This window comes from Bombus flavifrons, chromosome 10, assembly GCF_040668555.2.
Source record: "Bombus flavifrons isolate JBK064 chromosome 10, iyBomFlav1_principal, whole genome shotgun sequence".
In the NCBI taxonomy this organism is placed as follows: Eukaryota; Metazoa; Arthropoda; class Insecta; order Hymenoptera; family Apidae; genus Bombus; species Bombus flavifrons.
In genome coordinates, this window is record NC_138451.1 from 10,426,419 (window position 1) to 10,452,357 (window position 25,939).

The window sequence follows — 25,939 nt, forward strand, 5'->3', positions numbered from 1 at the left end:
CAAGTAGGTGGTTTATAGCCAAAGAGTGAAACCGTGATGGTGAATGTGACTTGCAAAATTTCGAAAACAATCTTTTTTTAAAGATGGACGTTAGTCGCGCGTCGACGTAACAAAATTGAGAAATTCAGGAAGAATGCAGTCGATCGGTTTTTTGTCTTCCGAGAGATATCTTCGTAAATATCTTCGATAGATCTGTACATCTATCTATAGACACTGTATAATGGTACTATAAATAAAGAACATTAGTGAGAAAGAAGGAAGATTTCGTAACGATATTAACATAGTGATCAGCTACAATTAAAGCGTGTTATACTATTTGTACGAGGAATTCTCGAAGAAAATAGTAGAAGAATCGTAGCAATGCGTGATTATGAAAGTCTTCTAACCTTTATCATATATAATATTCATGAACAAGAATTGTGGGTTCGTCTGAAGATTACAAGCAGTCTTGAGCAACCGCATAACGATGGTACGCTAAACCAAGCTCCTTAACAACTTGTTAGCCATTATAACAGCGCGAAGCTAGGTATTTCGAGCATCGAATCAACCGAGATTTCGTAACGGCCAGTATACACGAATCGCTGCTTCATGAATCGCTGTGGTGTGTTTTTGGCAGTGGCCGGCATAAATTCCACCACCGAAAACAGCGACATAGACAGAGACAGATAGCAATATTCACATCGTGAATATTTTATCGGAGCCAGGTGGCCTGGATCTCAATTAACTCGCCAATTGGAATAATTCTTCGGAAACGATAAAGCACATCAACGATCGAACCGATTTCCCTCGTAGTTGGCGCTCGTTAAAGCGGAACGTTTCGTTCCTCTGAGAACGCGACCGTGGAAAAATCGTCGCGTCAAGGGCAACGCCTCGAGGAAATCGATTATCCCCGATCGATGAGAGTCGTTCTTCATTTAGAACGGTCCCGATTGGGGGTCACGACCATTCAACGAAGGATCTTCGCTAAATTAGAGAGAGAGAGAGAGAGAGAGAGAGAGAGAGAGAGAGAGAGAGAGAGAGAGAGAGAGAGAGGTTTAATCCTGGCGTTAACGAGGCCTCGAGGAACCTTTCCTCTCGCGGCTGATTCGAGACGCTCGTATTGATTACTCAATGCCCGTCCAGCGGGAGTAATCGCCAGAACGGAGAACAAGAAGTCGTAGTTTGTGTCTGTAACCCACATCCGAACGCAATTAGGGACGAGCGTGTTTTCGTTTGTAGCCCATCGTGCGTGATGCACGTACGCGATACACCGTTTCTCCTCGTGTGTACGTGTACACCCCCGCGCATAAGTATTAGGTCAGTTACGGAAAGCGGGGTTATCCTTAGAAATGATTAACAAACTATCGAAGAATTATTATCCGGCCGGCTTGAAACTTATGTAAAGATGAATTAATTTCGCGAAGCATATATATACGATAGTACGATGTATAGAGAAAAAATTTTGTCGCGCTATTTACGATTTTGATTAGCGAATGGAAGACGTCTTCTATGGTGACGTTTAATGGTCTTTTGGTCGTTACTTCGACCAATTCTGACAATCGTGTTATTCGTTCTTCTATCGTATTTGCTCTTAATTCATTTGGAATTTCCATTGACCTTAGACGAACTTCTTTGAATTTCGCATCTATTTCGTACAAAACTTCCTCGAATTTAATGAGCTTTGGATTAAAATATTCCGGGGATCGTATACTTAGCCGAGTCTTCGCGATTCATTGCGAATCATTAACGAGCAACTTTTTCTTGCTGTTCCATGTTTTTCTTTCCTTTTTGAGAAAGTCGCTAGTGTGCACAAAATGTTTCCATAAGTTACTGGTTGGTGTGAACGTTTTGGACGATGCAGATGCAGTTGTTGCCTCAGTGCAGACCCAATCTTCCGTTGCTGCAGCTCTCACGAGTTCTTGCATCGTTATCTTGATTAATCAATTAATCAATGAATTAATCGTTTCCATGATAATTTAAAGCAATTGTCACGTTTTAGCAGAAGGTATCTTGATACTTATGACCGGGAGTGTACGTGCGCTCGCGGTTTCAGGGGCGCATTAATCGCGAGCAGAGTAAAACGATGCGCGATCCGTTGAGAGCGCAACGTCCGATCGGATCGTTACGTGTCACGAATCAATTTTTCACCGGTGCAGAGTGAATGGTGTTTGTCGCGTTTATGAAGGCTTCATTAAGAATTATCGCTGCATGTTTTTATGCAGTAATCTTGCATGTAAAAACGTACACACATACGGTATCGTAAATTGAAGTCGACGGGACGATTGGAAATTTGGACGTGTCATCGCGGGAAATACTTTCGCATCGATCAGGCCGACTGATCGATAGCGGCGTTAATGGTCACCGCGTGCAACGTCCTTTTAAGTCCGTTCCTGGCTTCGAGTGTTGGCATTACTCGATCTGGAAATGAGTCACGACGACGAGTCCGCGCGAACCTCTTTCGCACGTTTTTGCGCGGCACGATGCCGCGGTGATCGCCGATTAACGACCGTTTCCGGTCAAGCCGCGCGTTTGCTCAGGATTCCGCGTAGCTGGTCGCGCGCCCGCTTCCGGAGCGTTGCGCACTCGCGTCCTTACTGCGACGTTATTGCATCGATCGTCTTGATTGCTCTTTTCCTTCCACGATTTTTCCACTTTATTTATAGCGTCGACAACTCCACACCAGCACGTACATTCGTTTCTTTCCTTTCTTTTTTATTTTTATTCTTTTTTTTGTTGGTCGGATCAATAGGGCCAAGATCGTTGAAACTCCTTCGTTGCATCGCTCTAACAATACCGATGACTTCATCCTCGGCAAGACGGACGACTTAATCGTTGCTGAAAGAGAGAACGAACTTCTTCGTAAGAAAAAGAAATATCGATCGATTTCCGAAACCTCGCGCGATTCCTTTTTCGACAGTTCGATGATGTAACGTAGCGTAGTGGTTACAAGGTCGTCGTCAGCGTGAAAGAAGAAGAAGAAGAGGAACGAAGTACTTTAGACGATCAAACAAAACGCAAGCTATTCAAGGGCCCTCGTAAAATCGTTGCCCGCGGCCGGCTGCCTCCGTTATCCATCAGCGTCGCTCTGCGCTTGCTTCGGCGAGGATCAAGATTTTCGTCTTAATCGCCGGCCCATTAAGGAAATTACGTGGGCTGCACGCGACCAAACGAGGATAGAGAGAGACGAAGAGAGAGAGTGAGAAAGAGAAGGCTACCTGGACGCGTCAGCTTTATCGAGGAATCGACAGCTTCTTTTTTTTCCGGTAGCGAGCGCACGGGAGGAGACGCGTTCGGTTCGCGGCCGCGTCTATTTGCAGGAAATAGGTCAACGTCGTTCGCGAGTCAGAGCAGAGAAGCTTAAAGTCGTTCGTTCGTGCGTTGTTCGCGTGGAAAATAAGCGGAAGAACGGTGCCCGCGGATACGAGGCGCGGTTGTACGGCCGTGAATCGAGCAGAAAAGAGAATTGCATGAGAAAATCTGTGCAATTAACATAATTGTCCAATAGGAAACAAGTCGTTAATAACAACGAATGCTTCAACGGATACGTTTAATAAGTATTTACGGGCGATATTAGCGTTACGGGCTGGGATACGGGGCGCGTTCTTAAAACGGTGACAGTTGATGTTTCCAAGGAGTCTGTAAATTTACTGTCGCGGAGGCGTAGAGGTGAATTTACTATCGAGCGGAGAACCGCGCGCGTTTCCAGAGCCGTAATTTACATCATACTTCCTCGTTTCTCGACCTTTTAATGCGTAATCTCGTTACAATGAGCCGGAGACGAGAGGGAAACAACCACCACGCTGAATCGACGCGCTCGTTATCGCGCTCTGCTGCTTTTTACTTTTCATTTTTCAGCTTTCGCCGGCACTGCCCAACGCCAACACTATGGCTCGCTTGTCTTTCTTTACCGTAACCACGCTGCGATTTCTTTAAGAGCGTCAGCTCTGCTTTGTTTCTTGAATCAGTTTTACAATCAGCCGTGCTTTTTTCCTTTATTCTTAATTGGTTTTTTGAGCATCAGGAAGCTATGATACGCGATATATTTGATAACTATAAAAATACCCCTAAAATTTCCGGCTCTTGTACGAGCGCGAGATACCAGATGGTTCAAAAGTATCCCTTGCTTTTCTTCGATAACATGCGATTTAATAACGTGAGTTTACTTTATCGTCATTACAGCTATATTTATAGAATATTATTACGCGACGATGCATCTAATATCTAAGATGCGATAACAAAATTGGCATGGAGGTTTATTTATGAAATATAACGCTTTAAGAAAATAACGTAAAGTCGAGGCAGAGAGAAATCGGGAAATAGCGAAAGAAATCACACGTGCCAATAACGATTCGTTTATTCACGATATTTTACTCAAGCTCGAGATACTTCTTAACGTTGGGAAAATACGATTGGATGGAAAATGGCTGAGAAAACGAAGCAGGGTTAAAGGTTCGGTAAAGTTAAATATTTTCCTGATAGAGTGTGTACTTTTGGTATTAGGTACGTGTAAAACTTACCACACGTTCTATCGACGATGTTATAATGCGACAACCTATGCGATCTCTTCCTTTTTCCCGTTCGTCTCCACTATTAATAAATAAACGCGACAAAGCGGCGGAATAAATCGGGCTGTGCGCGAAATAAGATGAAGCAAAGAGCGATCACTTATTAATAAACCTCTGATAACGTCAACGTCAGGTTAAAAAAAGGGAATAAAGACTGGACTCACTAAAAATACAATGGCTCTAGGATACATTGGATGAAAATACTTTATGTAAAATACGGTTTAAAAATAAGCCGTTCAAAATAGCTGTGTTGCGTGAAACGATGAAACTGGAGGGAGAATAGGGCCGACGCGAGAAGATTCAAACACGAAAGAGTGCAACGTGAAATACCTAGGTTTTCCGAATTCGATCCGATATTTCTTCGATCGAAGTTAAGTTTCATCGCTTTAAAACAACACGTTCCAAGAATAAATATCCTATATTTGTTCCAGTTTACTTTTATCCGCGACAGAGATATATTTGTCGCGACCAATGAGTCTATCGTTCACCTAACTCGTCGTTACTTTCGACAGTTAGTTCGTTTACAGACTTCACAGTCATCCCAAGCTATTCACCCCGGCTATTCGCATCAAGTCGTCCCAAGCTATTCACATTAAGTCATCCGAAAAGTTTCCGTAGTTGTAACACAGTCGCTTTTGAAGAATGTAGTTTCTTTAGAATTGTACATTTTTATTTAAAACATCGAATTTATGCTCAACAATATCTCTGGCGATATGTATACGTTTATGTACGTAATAATGTTAAGCCGGAAGGAAAAGAAACTGCAAGAACGTTTGTGCGTACCATTTAGTTTCCCAAATGATTTTTGCGTAAGAAAATTATCGAACGTGTGTGGAAAAATGAAAATCGGTTGGGAATAAATTAGAGGAATAAGAAGGCTGAGATAGAACGTCGATATCCCATTGATTCGGTCTTTGTAAGTTTCGCTATCCCCTTCAAAGTTTTATATTTAATTCTCAAAGCATTAAATCAGCTGGAAACTATCTATTTTAAATGAAACATAATCAGACGTAGAATACAATCAGATGTATTCGTACAGTATCTGCAACACTTACGCGGTGTTGAAGTAAAATGCAGCAAAAACCGCAGAATGACTTAATGAACGGACTGCGGATGTTTATGTTTTCTATTATCTTCTGAATTGAAATAAAGAAATGAGTCACAAATTGCCACTTGTTTCATCTATTAAATATAACCAGTATTTTATTACTATTTCTATTATTTTATATATTTTAACATGTTTAAATGTCCAATAAAATCGTAAAAATCCGCAGTCTACGAATAAATATCGGTCACCGTCGTTTCGATCGATGAGAAACGAAAGTTACCTGAGAATTAAGCGTCTCGGAGCGACGGTGGGCACGATAAAGTTTCACGGGGTTCGTGGCGCAAGTTGCTACGATTCACCCCATTTGTTCGATTGCGAAGAAGTTCCATGGAGGCACTGGTTTCACCGAAACACGGCACGAGGATCTTTGGATCCGCGTTTAAATAGCCGGGGTCGGGCTTGCGTTTTCGAAGACACAGCATCAATCGACGAGGCACGTACCGTCGGTGGAATTCGACTGACGATCCAACGGCACACACAATCGTCCCGAGAGACTATTTCTGACTCGAGTCCTATCGATCTTTCTCGCTCTGACTCGCCTGCACGCCTGTTTCCCTCGCAACGCTACGTGAGCGGGTTTGTCTCTCCCTAATAAACGGCAATGAAATAAAACAGGGAAACGCGTCGTTTACCTCGACATTGCGGCCTCTTTTTGCCACGAATAGATTTCCACCGTGAACTCGAGACTCGGTGGCTGCCACGAAGAAGCTTCGTTTCTTCTTTAACCCTTTGATGCGATCGCATTCAACTCAGATATGAAAGATCGAAACACCAATCCAAAGAGGATGTTTTTACGCAAATTCATATAATCAAAGAAATGCAAGGCAAATAGGAATTTTCTTCACTTGGTTAACGTTATAACGAACGCTCTATTCCGGATAGTTTCTGTATTATTGCGTTTTGTGTATTTTGGCATCTGTACATTTTCTATAAGTGTGTATAAATCAGTCTACTTGGAATCGTGACGCAAGACAATCCACTGTTCCTTTTCACAAAATTGTAATCCGTGTTTATCGTTATAGAAAATTGATTATAGTTTTTCAAGCCACGGAAACGCGTATAATTATGAAACTAAAGGAACGATGCGTATGGAAGTAAAATACAAAATTTCCCAAATCTTATGTTAAGAAACCTTTCTTGGTTACGATATTAAGACAAGAAATTCGCGTAAATCGACTGTAAAGATCGCGAATGAAATGTAACGTTGTTACTTGGTGGATCAAATATTCTAGGAAAATAGCGCTTAATTGCGCTATCACTTCAAGTCCTGCCAAGAATTCTATTGTATTCCTAAACCGTGCTCGTTTACTATGACGCACAATCGCTTGGTACGATACTCACTTTGCTCCTTACTTTTAATGGTTGAAGTTAAAGGGTTAATACACCAAGAGATCGCGAATTTTTCGACAGAAGGAGGCTTGGTTTTCGCGTTAAAGGGTGTAGAAACAGTGGCAAGGACCCGCACGTTCCAAGTTACCGGAAGAATTCGACTAACGATCCACACCGGTACGTGTTGTACTTGGGATTATTTCTGATTCTTGACCTAACGAGTTCCTTTGTTCCTTTTTTCAATCTGCCGGCAAACGAGCGAACGGGAAACGTCGACTGCCGATGCCTTTCGAAAGTGCTAATAAAATCCAGCTTTGCGTCACACCGAGTATGTATACGGACGATTATCTTGGAAAGCTCGTTGTTTCGAGCGCGGTTCGTTAGCACGTCGTGACATTCAACCGCGGACGTCAATCTTGCAACTATTTTCAACCGATTCCTATTGAATACCGAACACGCGCCACGGTTCAATTCTCGATACTTTCCGCGACCCTCTGTCCTCTTGATACTTTATCATTGTAAAACGCGAAATAAACTGTTAAACACGTCTCATCGAGTTAGAAAGTAGAAAGAATCAAGATCAGAAGATCTTCGATCGTTTTACTATAAAACAGTCACGTACACCAAATATGCAGAATTCTTATCTTGATTTAATTTTATTCCTGATAGCACAACGATCGACTAGTTTTCAGTTTATAGTTTCCATACAGAAAATATGATTATGATTTTAGCGAGCGAAAGAACTTGCTTCGTCTAAAAAGCAAAAGGTGCTCGAAATTTGTACGCGAAAATGTACAATACGCACATATTTGTATTTTACATTTACATATTTAATTAACGCATTTGACGTTAACGAAGCGTCACTAGTGTTGTCATAGTATTAATCTTTAAAAGCTGTCGTCGATGCTATCGATGGATCAAAGATATCACCGGATTTTTTCATCTTAGATAACGTTAAAGTCAAACAAGCTCGATTCTTTCGTTATATTGTTCGATATTAAACAAAAAAGAAAATAGAAGCGCATGTTTAATTAAATTAAATTAAATGTTATTCGCAATGGTTGCAAATAACATCGCAATGGTAAGGCAAATTTCGCATGGGTTCAGATTTCACCCTTTTCTCAGTGTTCTATCGTTCCACGCAATTTTGCGGCAAATATTCTAATTTTCGTAAAATTACGTAAAACCCATCGATTTCGCCTTGACGCTCGAAGGTTTGAGAAACACCGATCCGAATCGATGGGGTGTATCCGGACAGCGTGGCGGAACAGGGTATCTATTTCTGTCCCGCTATCGATTCATCCCTTTCTCCCTTTTCCCCGGCGTGGGCACGTCTCGCCCGTGCACTTGGACGTCAACGACGATGTGTGTAACGCGCTGCTCTCTTATCGGTCGATGCTGACGTAGAAGCAGCTCGCGCCTCTATAAACCATTCATAGACGATAACGTTGGACTTTACATTGTGCAGGCTTATTTTTGCTCTCCGCGTTACGCGCTGCATTACCCTGTTCACCCTCCTCCCTACCTACCTACCCACCCTGTTCGCGATAGAATACTCGATTCGATATCTCGTGCACAGATATTAAGGGAACACGTTAAGAAGCGATTCTACGTTTTAGAAAAATCAGCGCACACGTGCTCTGTTCCAAATGTAATGAGAATGCTTTATTCTTATACCTCGAATCGCCAAACTATTATGATCTTTGTATCTTTTTATAATTCTAGTTATATACAGTGGCTATAAAAAGACGTTGGGAAATAACGGTACGTACTAACGCTTTTTCTAGCTACTGTATATAAGTACAATAATAAAAAGATGCACAGATCGTAATGGTTTAGCAATTCGGGGTATAAGATGGATATAGTACAAGAGTTTTTTTTTGTACCAGGTCCTATATTTCATTCTCACTGAGATTGTAATAATGAAATTTAATATACTTGTATCTATTCAGTTATATTAATTAACGTAGTAAACGGTACTAATTACCAATTAGACGATTATGTTGTGATAAGAGACGTAGGCGTGACACCAAAGATATCTACATTAATAATAATAATTATTATCTAAGTCAGAGAACTTTACGCGGTGAAATATGCGTTAGATAAAGATCGTTACATTCTACGTGATCCAGGAAATAATCAATTAACGCAAATGCTTTTCGAAAAATAAATACGATATCGTAGAAATTCTCCTTGCCGTCACTGTAATTCTTTCGCATACGAATATCAGTAATATCGGTCAAATGATAAATGTACATCTTCCAGTAAAACTAGCTAAAAAAATTCTACTTTAAATATTCATTAAGAAACTATCAAAAAGTGTGTCTCTACTGTCAATAACCATCAATAATCCGTAAACAAAAACTCGATAAACAGGTACAGATCGTAATATACAAATTCGACGATGTTATCTTCACCAATACCTGTAACGCCACAGAATCCGTAGAAAACGAAACTCGTTGAGAGGATCCGAGTATGTGGAGGAGAGCGGGGGGACGCGACGAAGATCGGAATTATTTCTTTCTCTAGCGAGGAATGCATTCGCGCGAGAGATCCAAGGAGAAGGGACCAGGAATCATTCCCAGCGATCGTCCTCCGTTTTGCATAACAATGTGTTTCGTATAAAATCATACGGAACGACGATTGATCCCGGTTAGCATCGATCCCGGAGCCGCGCGATGTTCAACGCCTGTTGCCGATCCACGATTTCCGGAGATTGGTTTTATTCCGTGCGAAACGTTTTCACGGATTCGCGAACGTATCCGATACGCCGTCCCCGAGCAACTCGTCCGTGTCATTGACCGACGACAAACCGGTGAACGAGCGAAAAGATTTTCGCGTGGCGAGCGAAGAAATATGCACGGGCGACGCGATGAAGTAAGCGCAAACACGCGGCTCGCGCAGTGTACACAGGCTGATTTATGTAATCCAACGGCTCCCTGTCGATCATTCAGCCTTACTACCGTTATTATCGAAAGTTAAGTGCGCTTAACGGCGAAAGGGAGGACAAGAGAGAAAAAAAGGGAAGGTATATAAATAAGAAGAATATTGTCCTGTCTGAAGAGAATAGGCTAAGGCAGGGTTATTTCACTGGAACTAAGTAATTTGCCTTGTAATTCGGCAAAATCGGTTATGACCAATTCCTAGAGGAGCGTTGTCGTGCTTCAATAGAATAAGGTAAGGTAAAGTAGGATTATTCGAGTTAAGTTAAGTAATTTGCCTTGTAATTCGGCAAAATCGGTTATGAACGATTTTTTTTACCGATCTAGAAGAATATTATGTGAAGGAAATAAGGTAAGGTACGGTAGGATTATTTGAATCGAGTTAAGTAATTTGCCTTGTAATTCGGTAAAATCAAATAAGATTTTTCAGCAATCTGCAAGAATATCGTCCTGTCTGGATGATAGAACAGACAAGGTTGGTTTATTTAAAAACGAAAGACACTTGAACGAAGCTAAGTAATTTATCTTGTAATCTACCAAAATCGATTACGAACAATTTTCTAAGGTGATGCACGTCTGGAGACTGGCTATTTGAAAATAACAAATCAATGACCAACAGTGAAATACATACTCGTGTAGCGGTTTTGCATTTTTTTGCCTCCGAATTATTAACGCCGTTATGATATACGGACACGATAATTAAGACAGTCAGTCTTTGGAAGAGTCAGTTATCAGTCAGTCAGTATCGAGCCTTCTTATAATCAGTAATCAGTTAATTAGTGAGTATGGAGCAATCTTAGAGCGATTATCATCTAACGAACGTACTCATTACCGTGTATACGCATAACGAGCAACACTTAGCGAACGACGACGAACTCTGTACTACAAACAGTTTTTAATATATTTGACTACACCAAGTATCAACTCGTCTCATCGATAGATACACCAACACGTTCAATCGTCCTCCATACTCGTATATTATGTACACGCATTGACAGTTACAGTTTTCTATGAACACTTACTCGTTAGAATTATTCTCATTATTCTCGTTATTGTTTATTGCTCGCTATTATCGTATCTTTATGAAACTTTCCCGAAAGACATAGGCAAGAAACGAAACGCTTCAGAAGCCTGGAAAAATCATCCGGAGAAAAACTAAAAGTTTAATTCCACTTGATACTTTCTTAATACTCGCTATAAATTTTCCAAACGACCTAATGCAAGATCGTTAGATATTATCTCTGACCAGTTTCACTTCTAAAAGACCGGAACACTTTATCTGAGTGATCAAATTGATTTCTAGGAGAAGCGAAGATGATCGATGGAATACAGTTCATCATCCTCGTCAGATCTAAAATACTGTCTTTCGTCAATCGATACAATCCTGTTCCTTTTTCGATGCTCGTCAATATTTCGTTGTCAGAAACGAAATTGACGAATGTGAACGCTGTCGCGAACGTGACGAATATGAACGTTGCACAAGATACGGTCGCGTCAACATCAACGTGAAACGTCGCGACGCGCGTCGTTCCGACGATGAACCGTAAAACTCGAGTCGTTTGCGCATGTAACGTAATGACCCGTGGGTATTCAAAGGGGCTCGCGTTATTCCCAGTTCCATCGCAGGTAAACCAATTTCCACGAACGACAACTCCCGGCAGACGTTACTCACTTTTACTCGCGAGCTTTTCACAAGTACGCCGCACGAAACGTTCTCGACGAACAACAAGGCACGTCGACTCAGCGCACGGCTTAATTATTAATTAGTACGGTGGCCAGCACGCGTGTTCGGTCGTCGATTCTGGCATGTCTCGCGATTTTCATTGTTACGACCGTGTTTAATAATTAATGAAATTTTTATCGCCTGGTTAATCTCGTTCGATGCCGTGTACAATTAGCCTGTTGCTAATAATTTACGAATAGCGAGGATATAATCTTTCATTTCGAATATGATCTTTTAAATATCGATTTTACCTTGGTTTCTCTTGGGATATGACAACATTGTTTGCTAAATCCTTATAACTAGATATTGAGACGACAATTTGAACAAATATTATATACATAGACACTGTTAATATATTTTGTCATTTAACTTATGTACCAATTAGTAGACTTTGGATGTATTTTCATGAATACGAATAATCAGTTGTAACGGCACAGGAATCAAAGGACGACGCGAGTCGAGAGCGACTCGTGTTGTTGTTTTGCCTCAGGACATTGTCTTACCCTTGACGCATGAAACAAAACGACAAATAAACTCCTGGCAAAATAATGTCACCGCTGCGTACAACCGTCGAATGAAGACGAATTTGAATTTTCCGACCAGTATAAATAAACGGACACGATCGCGAGCGATACAGCATCACACAGTACATATCGAGTATCGAACAGTATTGAATAGTATATAAATACTAATTTATCGAGTTACGCGACGAACATTAACGAGTATTTATACCGCGATTTATATTTTGTACTAACGACTCACGTATATGGTTGTACATTAATTTATTTATTTATTCGAAATATACAGGGTGGTTGGTAACTGGTGGTACAAGCGGAAAGGGGGTGATTCTACGCGAAAAAAGAAGTCGAAAATGTTGAATAAAAATTTTTTTTTTTTAATTTTTCCATCGAAACAACGATCTACAGTGAGGTGCGTTATAACGAGACGCGATAAAGTGCACGCGTACCGAGCGAAAATTCAAAGTCGATTTTCTCGAAAACGAAGCCTCGAACGAAAAATTTGTATTCTATATTTTCGACTTCTTTTTTCGCGTAGAATCACCCCCTTTCCGCTTGTACCACCAGTTACCAACCAGCCTGTATTTGACGGATTGCGATAGCAATATCTCGCTCTCGTTATTTCACGATATCTAGCCTCGACTGATCCTCCGCACAGTAAACGTTGTAACGAACATTGTAATTTTGTAATTGTAATATTAAATTTCCGATAAATGCATGAAAGTCTGCAACAAATCTACCGATTACCAAAAACGCTATGATACCCTTGAGAATCGTCGAAAATGAGATCGTAAGAGAAACTATGAAGAGAAACTTAATGATTCACGTGTTTCGTAATGAATTTCTATCGATGAAAATTGTACTATAGCGAAAAGTACTTGCCAAACGGCTATTGATCTTTCAGAATTAGTTGCGAAAGTTTGCCACATTTTTACAAAAATTTGAAGATCTTCGTATTAAATTGGCGCAAATTCGCGCAACGTTCCTGACAACCGGACAACGGCGTGTAATTCAGCGGGAAATCGTTAGCATTGTTTATTAAGACATCCGGTAACGAGCGACGAGCGACGACTTCGACGGTAGACGAGAGTGACGAATCGCGTTTACCACTGAACAACCTTCTCCCGGAGTTTATGCGCGGAGAATCGTGTTTCGTCGTTTCAATTGAGATTATTAACGCTGCTCCTTTTTATTCATATTGTACGAATAAGATAAGATTCAATCGTCATTTGTTGTTTATTGTTGTTTATTACGTTAGCGAGATAAAATTTAATTAAGGGTTGAGAAACGGTAGTCCACGTTCACGGTCTACGTGATGCGTTAGGGGATGACGAATCGCGTTTATGGTCTCGCACTCCTCTCACCAGGTTTTACTGCCTTCGCAGTTCTTACAATTCAATGATCTTTTCTTTCGTTTGTTCGCTCGTTCAAATATCGTAATTAACTATTCAATTCTACGTACCGAGTTAAACGTTATTCCATTAAATAATATCAAATTTTTTAATTCCTTTCTTTAAACAGCATTATTATTATTTTTTTTTTTTGTAGAAATTATTTCATATATCGTTTCCAATTTCGGAGTTTTCTGTGTTGTATTTCTTCACTTTACATATTGTATTTGCGAAAAGAGCGATGTAGCTAGGGAAAGGAAATTTTCCAGGAAATTGGTTCGAAGAAGAAAGTTTAAGGTAGGAAATTATTTGTTAATAGCTTTGAAATGCTCAGATTGTCACATAGAATATTGTTGAATATCGTAAAAAATAGATCGAAGCCTTATATTGAATTATGATATAACATTTTCTTTCTTGAAATCACTATTACACACTATATAAACATTTTAATTCATTTTCTGTCGATATTGATTTTCTATGGATTACGGAAATGTTTTTAAAATACTAAATATATAATTAATAAGGATCTTCAACTGTTATGAAATTAACACAATTTTCTATCCTACAAGATTAGAAGTGACGGTTTTTGGAAACGTCTTTCTCAAAGTTCAGTGAGATATCGTTTTTGAAAAATTTGAAATTTCGTACGTCACAACCCGATACAACACACGTATTTGATCATGTATCGAAATGGCACTAGTTTAACGTAGGATATCTCGAACATGCGCCGGACAAAATTCTTTCACCCGAGCGAAATTTGCATTTTCAGCACGAAAGCTGCAACACTAAAATATCACGGGTCAAACTAGTGAAATTTTCACCGTAGTTACTACGCAGAACATAATCTCATCCGAAAGGCATCCGTTATTACTTGCAAAAATAGTTTCAACAGTGCGAGAAATTATGATTAAACCGGAAAACAATCGACGTTTATTTCAGTTCACTGATTCAGATTGTTCGACGACGTACGAGCAACGCGATCCAACTTTGTGACGTATGCATCATCGATGACGACCACAGTGGTTTTGGCAATAGCAACCGACTGGCTCATCGTTGGATCGCCGGCCAAGTATGACGAATGGGTGTTTATAATCTCAAGCCGCGAGCCGTGTATGTTTCGAGTTATTACGTGTACATATTATACGATGAAACGTTTTGGAATCGGTGCTTACTTCCTTAACCGCGTGTTTGGCACATTTTGAGTACTAAAAACAAAATTGTGCGACGGAAATCGCGCGAGGAAAAGGAGAAGCATCTCCAACTGGAACGTGCAAAAAGGCTTTTGGCTCGAAATCTCTCACGATGACTCACGTCAGTTAACATAAGCGTGCGAAATCGATCGAACAATTTTATTAGCCGATAAAAAATTAGAACGACTCATACGCAAGTTTGATAACAGATAACAGGCCAATACGGTTCTACGTCTAATGGCTGTCGTCATCGATGACGTCGTTGCACGTGTCAATTCTCTTATCAAACCAATCTCAATAATTCTTGACGCGTACATCAAACGCATTTCGGATCAAACGATCAACGTCATCGTAGGTATTACAGTTTCGCGGAATGTTGGAAATTTTCGAAACTCTCCAGATGGAATTTTCTCTGTTACGTAATTGTGTCACCAAGTTTGCACGCGGTACGCAAAATTTCACTAAATCAACTGGTTCAGCTTCTTGTTTAGCGTCGCGTACAGTCGAGAAAGGTTTAACCCTGTTCCCTTCTCTCCGTCGTTTATTGTACTTTTCTAACGTTAAAAAATATCTCAAGTTTGAGTGAAAGGTGAAAAAATTGTCACTGGTATGCGTTGAACATTTTCTTTGAAAATATTATTAAAACGAGATTGAAATACAAAAATTCGAGGATCGTAGTAGATCTGAATTAAAGTTAAACCGAAAACAATTTCTGATAAGAATACTTCTGGAGAGAAATAGCTGTATTTTAGTGGCAGCGAACGTGTTAATCAATTGAAATGATCGTCCCTAGTCTCTCGAAACAATGACATCTCGCCTCCCACAGCCCATTTCCCTCATCTAGTCGTCGCTGTACGTGAAATAGCGAACCGTCTGTCAAGCTGCATTCCACTTTCCGTCTGTGACCCATATCCACGAACGACAATGAACTCTCAAGAAGCATACTCTAGATTTTTTTCGTTGTCAAGTGGAAACAGATCGATGAACGATCGTACCAGACCGGCTGACTCGTTTTTATCAGACCGGATGGCGTTAACACGTTCGAGTAAGTTCGTCGATCTTGGCCCGACACTCGTCGTGTTTGCCAAATTTCCCGGGAGCCTAGTTCTCTCTGGCTCGCGGCTTTTACGTAACGCTTCGCGATTTCCATGCTCTCTACTACATGTTTCCCTTTCGTGTGCGGCGAGATACGAGACGTCGATTCCAGCAACCAGCCAAAATCACTGTAGCCAGATTTTCTACTCTTGCAGTTACTAAAATCATACGAATATTTTTGACGATATTTACTTTTGATGAGACAGAAACGCGATTACATTGGCTAAGGAAAAGTACCTGGATATTTACCATAGAAAGCTTTCACGTTTATACAGGGTGGTTGGTAACTGGTGGTATAAGCGGAAAGGGGGTGATTCTACGCGAAAAAAGAAGTCGAAAATGTTGAATAAAAATTTTTTTTTTTTTAATTTTTCCATCGAGACAACGATCTACAGTGAGATGCGTTATAACGAGACGCGATAAAGTGCACGCGTACCGAGCGAAAATTCAAAGTCGATTTTCTCGAAAACAAAGCCTCGAACGAAAAATTTGTATTCTATATTTTCGACTTCTTTTTTCGCGTAGAATCACCCCCTTTCCGCTTGTACCACCAGTTACCAACCACCCTGTATATCGTACGTGTCGTGTAAAACATTTTCAACTTTCGTTACACGATTTTCATGATCATATCGGTTAAATCGGCTAAATATGTCGCGACTTCTATGTACATTTTCAGATTTGTTTCAAACTTTTCCAGTATATGCAATAGAATTTCGAAATTTTAAATGTATCGAAAAAAGTTGCCAGCAAGCGTTCGAATATATTCGCGAACCACTGTACTACGTTCGTATAGTTTTCTAAAGATACAAAGACGCAAAAATATATTCTACAAAATTCACAGCAGATTACGCAAATCTGTTCACATTCGTAGCTACGCTACGTGTACATCGATCGTACGTTGGTACGTTGTAACATGAAAATCGAACGTTTTCAATGAGAACGAAGGAACCGGTGAAAAATGTTGGCTCGCGAAGAATTTACAGTTTCCAGACGAGGGAAAGAGGGAAAGACGGAGGGCGTATAAACACTTAACATCGCGGGGAACGCCAATGAGCCGAGAGAAGAAGGTGACTCGTTCCCTTTTACCCGCCCACCGTAGGTTCGTGCATGATGTACGATTTCCTGTCTTATGGGTCGTACAATAATAACGAAATGTCAGGAGTGTACGTACGATTTACTTCGCGTTACCATACAAAGCCACGACACTTTAAACAATGATCTATGAAAGCTGCTGCCCGCACGTCTCGTCCCGTCACTGATTCTGAATGAGAAAAAAATCTCGTCTCCCATTGGCTACCTGCGAACTCGCTGGGAAATTGTGAATGGCACTATGGAGTCGACCGTTCTCAAACTCGAGGAATTTATTCTCGTAATAAGGATATGATGGCTCGTTCTATGAACATATTGTACGTATTGTATTCGAAAAAGTTCAATGAAGTAGCTGAAACTGTGTAGGTAGATAGTAGTATTGGAACTCGAAGAAGACAACTGTGACAGTTTAACGAACTGAAAATGTCGAGGTCGGTTGGTTTTGACAGGAAGGTCTGCCACGCTCAATACGCCGATTACATAACGAAGGGGTTAAACGAGGGTTCAAACGCATCGAGGGAGGCGAACCTTCGCCGACCGACCACCTGTTAACGCATCGAACTTGAATGTAACTTTTTCAAATCCCAAGAATTAAATGACGAGATGAACGACTAGAAAGAACGAAACACACGAGTTTGCGTCTTGCAGCTATAATATCATTTAACACTAGAACTATCGATAGTCGACACGAAACTGTTTCTACCAAAACTAGTCAAAATAATCGGTCTTTAAAAAATAATGGAATATTTTTATATTTATTGATTTATTACTTTCTTACAGAAGGAATTCCATGTTACGTGGTATATTTGTGGTATTATTAATCCATCCGCGACTATGATCCTTAAACGAGGTTTGATACATTTATAAAATTGTAAAACCAGTGATTTTGACTGGTGTGGTATTTCTAGCGATCTAGCGATCGATCGGGAATTTTCCTGATAACTGATATCGTCATATATTGAATGATACGCGGTAAAAATTTCAAAACCGCGTGGCAAGTTGTACAAAACGAGGAATCTGGTTAATTGGGGTTCGATAAACAGATCGCAGGACCCTTTTACACTTTGGCGAGTACCCGCCATTTAGACTGGTGTTGGTACAAGTAGCCTTGATACAAAATTATTTTCAGTTTGAATACATAAAAAACAAAATAAAATTCATTACATTATTCTTTTAGTTATCGTTGCGAAAGTCATTACATCATTGTGGAAAAAAATATAAAATGAAGTAGGAATTTTAAAATAAAATTGTAAAACCAGCCAATTTGACTGATGTGGTAATTCTAGAGTTAAACAAATTGTTGTTTCTTACCCGAGAAACATGAAGTGCAAGATGTAATTAAAAACAACGATAAGATATAATTAGAAATATGCAAAACCGAGCAGTTACGAAAGCTACTGTCACAAATTTCACTTTATCGTATCTCGAGCTCAAAGTTCAATTTCTTGCTGTAGTAAAATATTCTGTTACGCAGGTTCTATAGTTACCAATGGACTGTTGGTTTTTGCGCGTTTTTGGAAAACTGAAAGATGCAAAAACGTACAGAGTGCACACGATACGTAGAAACATAGAAAATATCCAAAATATGGTGTACTCGTTACAATATTTGGTACACGAAACAATTTTCCACCCATGTTCAGATTCCATTTCTTAAATTATCTCCCTAAAAATATAAATGCGTATAAATATCCGTAGTCTATAAAGAAACAAGTATAAACTACTTTCCTACTGTTTTTTTTCCTTTCCGATGATCTTTTCGATCCTTTTTTGGAGGCAAGACAATGATAAATCGTATTTAATAAAATAAGATTAATTAAAATTAAATTAATTAAAAGAAAATTAACGAATAAAATAAGATTTATATATAAACGTATATATAAAAGTCGAGTTCTTCGGTGGTTTTATACTTACGAGCAGTTATGAGATCCAGTGTACGTATTATACTATCAAGATGGCAAGCTTATGGAAGAATTTTTAAGGCTCGACCAGTTTAAGATTCAGATTGATTCCGAGCGAAGATCCCCGTTTGTGTTACACATATCAAAAACTCCATGTAGGAACGATATAATTCTATTTATGTACGAGGGAAAGGTTAGGCGTGGTCCAGCAACAACCGTCCACCGTTCTTCTAATCGTTTCCTCTCGGAGGGGGATCGTTCGAACTTCTAATCTTTCTTTTCGTACGAATTCAGGCCGACGGCGTCGACCCTTCGGTTTACCGAAGCCACTACACATAAATTACTCTCGAGTGTTCCAAATTGCTCCTAAAAGACATCACCGATCGCACCCTTAGTTTTCCTTCCGATTCTCCTTTAAAATCGTCCCAGAAGTGTAAATCACGAACGATCAAAGTCGACGAGGAAAGTTTCGAAAGCAGACGAAAATATGAATAGACTAAAGTGCATCGTTGGTCACGAATACTAGGGAAACCTACTCGTTGCATTCATTGGAAAATTCCAACAAATTTTACTACAATATATTTTATATTTTACGTTGCAAGACACACGCTACGATGGAAATGAATTACAATGGAAGTGAACATCGCAAGCTATGGTTTCTCGAACGTCTCGTTTAATTCAAAAGGGAAGAAACTCGTAGGTTTAAGATTGTACATTTTCTAAAAACAAACGATAAATCGACGAAGAAGAAACTTCCGTAAAAAGACCAATGGCTACGATAATCGATATTTTGAAGATACTTAGAGAGCCGGGTCAACTTGTATTTAATCTCAAGATGAAACAGAGGGAGATTCTTGTTTAAACGGATTCTAAATTTCAAAGTTGCTTTCCAGCCAAGGACGAAATTATGCACGCTGTATTTTCCCTATGCTTTTCAAACTTGCGACAAGATAATTAGAAAAGAAAAACAGCGCAAAGCTTTCAACTTGAACTGATACCTATGAACGAACATCCGTACTGTACATGAAAGATTTATTTCAATTTTAAATTGAAAGGCAAATCACGATTCGCGGGTCTCCTTTCCTCTCGCCACAGTCAGCGTTTCTAGCCATTGTCTTTAAACGACACGCTCACGCCCGAGCTCGTTTCGCTAGCTTTTTTACGCCACTGACGATCGAGCCTCTTTCATTAATCGTCACGGTCGGCATCCTTAATGACATTACAGCGCGTCAGAAGATCGAGGACCGCGCTGTCTGACCTCTTTTCTCCTATCTTTCGCATCAACCCCTAATGTCCGCACGCGTATATCTATAGCACCAGTCATATAGATCGGGTATATCGTGTCACCCTACCTAGAGCTTCTCAAGTTTCTAACGTATGTACCCTTTAATGTCAGAAATGTGCGCTTCACGAACATCTTAAAACACGTTTACCGTATTTCCACTCGTATTCTGGTACGGTCTTGTTCCATGTTTATGTCGTTTGATCTTGACTATCGATGTTTTCATTATCTTTGTTTCTACTGGGCTGTAGGTATACGAAACCTTCGATTTCTACGGATTTATACAGATTTTTATATTGAATTTTATATTTATACTCATTGTTCATCGAATCTTAAAAATAATTACACATCTATAACATGCAGAACAATCGAGGATATTTGGAAAATCAGTAGGATAAAAATTGGACGTTCCATGTATCACACGTTATCGTAAATGCTGTATCGCATAATCTTCGCGGCGGCAAGCCAAGTAATTAACTGATCGATCAGACGTTCGAGTTTACACGTCCAACGAAGAAATGAACGGAAATCTACGAAAATGTCACTTCTTCCTACTTCAACTTTAACGTGTTTCTATATCTTAGAATCTATTGTCTTTTATCTTCACACGCAAATGACCTTCGCGTTCGCTTATAAATGAAAATCCTTCATCAGGTTGTCGTACACAGGGCACCAAGTATCGATACTTTCCTTTTACAGTTCCACTTCTTTATTTAACCAACCACCTCGACCATAGCCGTATTAATCTACTGTCCTTTTCACAGCATAGTCTATACGCGTTTGACGATAAAAAAGATATAACGGGCAACATTAAACGCGCTTATTTCTCATAGTACCTATACGGTATGCAGTCGTCGACGTTTGTAAAATTAGAACACGTATATTCACACTTCGCAAACAATAGACAGCTACGTCCGAAGGGTTAATCGCGTAATTAATCACCGGTCAACGTTATCGTTAATCTTATCTCCAACAGCGTGCTGTTCGTTCAGCAATAATCTCAATATTCACCCTTGTGTTCCAGTCTATTCGATAAAATAACAATCAACATTGTCGTTGATCGTCGATGATTAAAACCACTTTTATTCGTTGTCAGTGAAATCTTTCTCGATGGATGGCGGGCCAGCGGTTGTCGCGGTCCGACGGCAACATCGCGTTCATCTCTCGCTCGCGTTCGCGCGTTCTCATTCGCCGATACATCGTTCTTTTGCTCGTTGTTTGTTCAGACGCCAATCGAAGATACCCGTCACCAGCGAAGATCGCGAAAAAAAGCAGAGCGTTTTGCATTTGACAAGCGAAGCGGAACAAGGTGCAAGCGACTATTTGAGACATCGGAGAGCAAAATTGAAGTCACATTTTTCTGAATACGAGTTTCCTTTGCGCTAATTTATACAAATGTATTAAATCTGTTAACCGAGTAGTTGCTGAATCAAACATTTCTGCGATTACAGAGTTAAAAATTGATAGCAAAGAACCGAAATTATAGAACGAACAAAGACGGTCTTGGCAAGTATAAGTATAATTTAATTTTACCAGAGACGATACGACATATTAAGGAATAAAAGATTCGTAAATACAGAAGTTGTTACATGAAAATTATTCTCGTTGAAAACAGGTTAATCGCATAAAAGTGGAGGAACTCGTTTCTTCCAAATCAAGTCCACGTAATATAACGAAATTAGTTACACTGAATATTATGTCGGCGATAGAGAATTACTCGGTTTATTAGTCCACTTTTGCTCTCGATACCTCGTCGTAAAATACAGTCAGGTGAGAAATAGGTAAAAGCCATTAGTCCATGCTGGAGTCTTCGGATCCATCGACGTTGTCATCGATACGATCACACGGAAGATTCCAGGCTGTCGTTAAATTAAAAGAGAATATCTCCTACACTTCGTCTACCGGTCCACGATAAGACAATGGAAAGGAAACATTCTGTCTGCGAGTATCGGTCCGGCGAACGAGAAAATCCGCGGTACCAACGAGAATTCATAGTATATTTCAGAACAGAGACGAAGTTAATCGCGACAGGATCTTAACGGGGCCGGCGGTTCGACGTTTCGCGGCCAACACCGTCGACGTTGGCGCGATACACCCGAAGGCCCTCGAGCCACATTCGAGTGGTGACAAGAAACTTAATAGCCGGTCTTGAAATACAGGTTTCGACGTGTCGCTCGTAAAGATCGATTATCACCGAGTGTTTAGATCGGCGCCAATACCGGTAGCAACGTGTTGCCGCGCACCAAGAGGCGATCCAATCCTACGAAAAACTGTCTTGAGGCGCAGCTATGCCTACGCTGAGCGTATCCATCCTCGCGTTGTATTCGATCCATAAAGAAATTCCCGATAAGAAGCACGTAGCCGTATCGTGGACCACTCGACGCTCGAGGTTCTAGACTCTGCACTCTAGATTTAGTGGCGACAAATCACCGTGATCTGCTCGCTATTTCTATCTTCGAGGAGACACCTCCTGGAATCGTCTACGTGAAATGAATCCTAAAAGGCCTCGACTTACTAAGGTGTCAAACCGAGTGATAACGTTACCTGAAGGTGGTGGCGGTGGGTGGTGATGGTGATGGTGGTGATGATGGTATCCGAGTGCAGGAGGTGGCGGAGGATAAACCGCTCCCCAGATACAGGACGCAGCCGCAGCGGCCGCCACCTGTTGCTGATGATGGTGGTGGTGATGTTGCTGCTGTTGCTGTTGCTGCTGTTGCTGTTGATGTTGTTGTTGCTGTTGCTGTTGCTGCTGCAGGAGCTGCTGTACCTGAGCGATGTCTACGAATTCTTGCAACTCGCCGTCGGGCTCCGGGCCGGTTTCGCGTAGCCGGCCCTCCGACGAGGGCACCACCGCGAACGGATTGCCGCTGTTATGCTGCAAGTGGTCGAAACCCGCGAGCGGATTCGCGGGCTCGTAATTGCTGCGCCCGGTCGTGTGTTCGCGGCGCATCGCCAGTGCCAGCATCTTTTCAACCTGTCGCGCCGCCGGCCCTCGTCGCGGTGCCAGTCGTCCACGTGCTCTCGCTCCTCTTGCCTTCTATCCGCTGCTCGCCAACCACCGACGGCACCCTGTACTCCTTTATTCTCGTCGACGATGACCACGACGAGGACGAGGACGATAGCCGCGATAAAGAGCACGAGCGTGGTAACGAAGAGGAGGCCAGGCTATCGCACATGTCACGACGTCACCGACGACGCGAGCGTCACCGTCGCGTCCGGTCGGTCTCTGTGCGCGCGACGGACGATCAACGGAGCGATTCGACGCGACAACCGGCCGCAGGAAGTCGCTGTTAGAGAAACGTCAACGAAATCACTGTCGCGATCGATCAGTTCCTCGTTCGACGAACAGGACACTCGCGGAAGCGTTTGGACAGGCCAGCGGACAGCCACCGCTCGAGATGTTTGCGTTTCCACTCTCGGGGACAACGGATAAAGAGAGATTTTCACGCGGCCGGTGTTCCAACGGAATCGTCGAAAGATACTTTTTTCTTTTTTTGTTCCTTTGGCCACTCGAACGACAGGTAGAAAGCGCGGCACTGGTGGATCAAATTTCTCCCTGTTAATCAGCAGGAGAAGAAAGCGTCGGAGAAATCTTTCCGCGACAGAGTCGCTGGTTGCCCAAAACTTTATCCGAAACTCGCAAACTTCGTAAGCGTCCAACGTATTACGGTGGATCCAGTCGACCCAGTGTCGTAATCGATCCGTCCACGTCTTCGTAGAAATCCAATAGAAACTATTGCCTCGATGGAGTAACAGGACGACTTTGACACTGGAGCGTTCTCAATTCCGCGCTTCGGTCGGAAGTCAAAGGTTCGCTCGTAGTTCGCGCCCGATAAACCGACGTACCGGCGCGCGTGCTGCCCGGTATCGTATCACTGGTGGATCCTGCTCTTTCTCGCTCTGTTCGTCCTCTTCTCCTCCTCTTCTTCCACACCGAGTCGGTTCTCCCTTCCTCCCGTACGACCAGCCTGCCGCCGCCCGCCCGTCTCTGTCGCTCACCGAGCGTTTTCCGGTCTGGATCACCGGCGGACTCTCCCCGAGAGAGTTCGTTTCTTTTCTTTTTCCCTCGATCAAGGGGTCCACCAGCGACGTTCCTCTCGACGACTTTAGGAACTCGTACAACGTCGAGGAACAGTTCGTGGATGCTGGAGCCGGCGAAGCAGCCAAAGGGGTTCGCGATGGTCCGCGGTAGACTAATAAAGAGCGGCTCGCGCGGGAAGTGGTCGGTCGCCTCGAGAGAGCGCTCGCGCGCGCGGAGAGAGCGCGCGAGGAGGCTGCTGCCGCGGCTGCTGGTGCTCCTGGTGGTGTTGCTGCGGGTGGCAGTGACGGTGGCGGTGGCGGTGACGGCGGCGGCGATCCTCGCGACCGGCGAGACGAGATTCGCTGGCGTCACGTGTCGTCAACATCACCCCGTGCATACTCCCGATACTGTACACGCTCCTCACCTATACGCGGGCCTCCCCTCCTTTCCTTCTTCCTCGAGACGCCCTGATCCTCGTCCGTCGCCTCCTCTCCTCGTCCGAGACGTTTCTTTTTTTACTCCTCTCTTTAAAACGCACACGGCAACGCGCACCGTCTTCGTCTCCTCCGCTCCTTTCGAATCATCCGTCTCTCCCGCGTGTCTCTCCGCGATTTCCATTCATTCCTTTCCCCCGCCCTTGTTCCCGCCTCACCGCCGCCCCTCTTCATCGCGACAGCACGCCAACCTTCATCTCTCTCCTCTTCGTCCGTTCTTCTTCCACTCGTGATCCTCCCGCTTCGACTTGTCTCCTCGCGTGCTTCTTCCTTCCTTCTCCTACTTTTCATCTTGCCTCTAACCTTGTCTCGCTTATTCGTACACCGTCTCCTCCTGTGTGTTCCTCTTGCTCCTCTCGCGCGATGATTCCCTTCCTCGACGCGCGCGCTACGTAGCCTCTCTTTCTCTCCCTTCTGGTCTTCCCTCCTGTTTCCTCTCGCGGAGGTTTGAACACCAACGCGTTCATCGCCGGTAACACTGCCAACGTTCGCCGGGTGACGTCACTGGCGTGGGCGCACCCCCACGCCAGAGAGAGCGCGTCTTTCTTTGCTTCTTTCTTCCTCCCTCCTCTTTCTCATTCTGCCTCATACTTGTCCCCCTCCTCTTCCACTTCTTCTTCTTCTTCTTCTTCTTCTTCGTCTTCTTCTCTTTTCGCATTTCTCTTCGGCTTCGCGCTCGTCCTGGTAACTTCGCCTCGACTTATCTCCTTTCGTTGCTCGCTCGCGCGCCTCTAAACCACCTACCCGATCCCGCGTCGTTGCAGACGCGGCAGATTTCGACGCCGGAAGTACGGGAATCTCGCGGAAATTTTCGGTCCGGTCTGCCACGCGTCGCGACCTTGAAATTGGAGCGTCCAGAGAGAGGGACGACCGCGCGAGGAGAAGGTTGAGGTCGATACTCTCCCGGGTTGGATGACTTTTACCGTAAACACGCTGCCCCCGCGTCGTCCACGCTTCGTTCCTCCCTTCGATTCCGACTAGTCGATCCTTCGTCTCTCCCGTCGGACAAAAGCATCCTCGTGGAATAAGGAGGTCCTTGGATATTCAAATTTCTTTCGTCTTTGTTCTGTCCTTGCCGGACAAGGCTACGGCGGGTGCGCGTGTTCTGACGAACTGTCATTTCGAGAGCAATCGAATATGTATATACATAGATTCTTATTTGTGTACGCATTTCGATTCTCAGATGGTTCATTCGTAAAGCTGCGTTTAGAACAAGCGAGCAAGCGTTCGCTCGTGTTCGTTTAGTTTAAACGGCCATCGAGCGATCCGTTCGTATATTCATTTACGAGAAGATCTACTCGTCGCAGAAGTCCTC

The 25,939-nt window shown here is 42.4% G+C and overlaps 1 protein-coding gene across 2 annotated transcripts in view; it reads right to left on the reverse strand.

Moving 5' to 3' along the window:
• The window catches only part of LOC138183764 (zinc finger domain-containg protein striped), a 37,187-nt gene extending 12,403 nt beyond the window's left edge, over positions 1-24,784 (reverse strand). The window contains exon 1 of one of the 2 annotated variants that reach the window (XM_069121126.1): positions 22,654-24,784. In XM_069121126.1, the coding sequence (XP_068977227.1) occupies positions 22,654-23,074 (421 nt within the window). In that variant the 5' untranslated portion in view covers positions 23,075-24,784. Of the gene's footprint in view, positions 1-5,872; positions 6,114-22,653 lie in introns of those variants that run through there. The other variant, XM_069121123.1, reaches the window with a different exon arrangement.
• Positions 24,785-25,939: the final 1,155 nt, after the last annotated feature.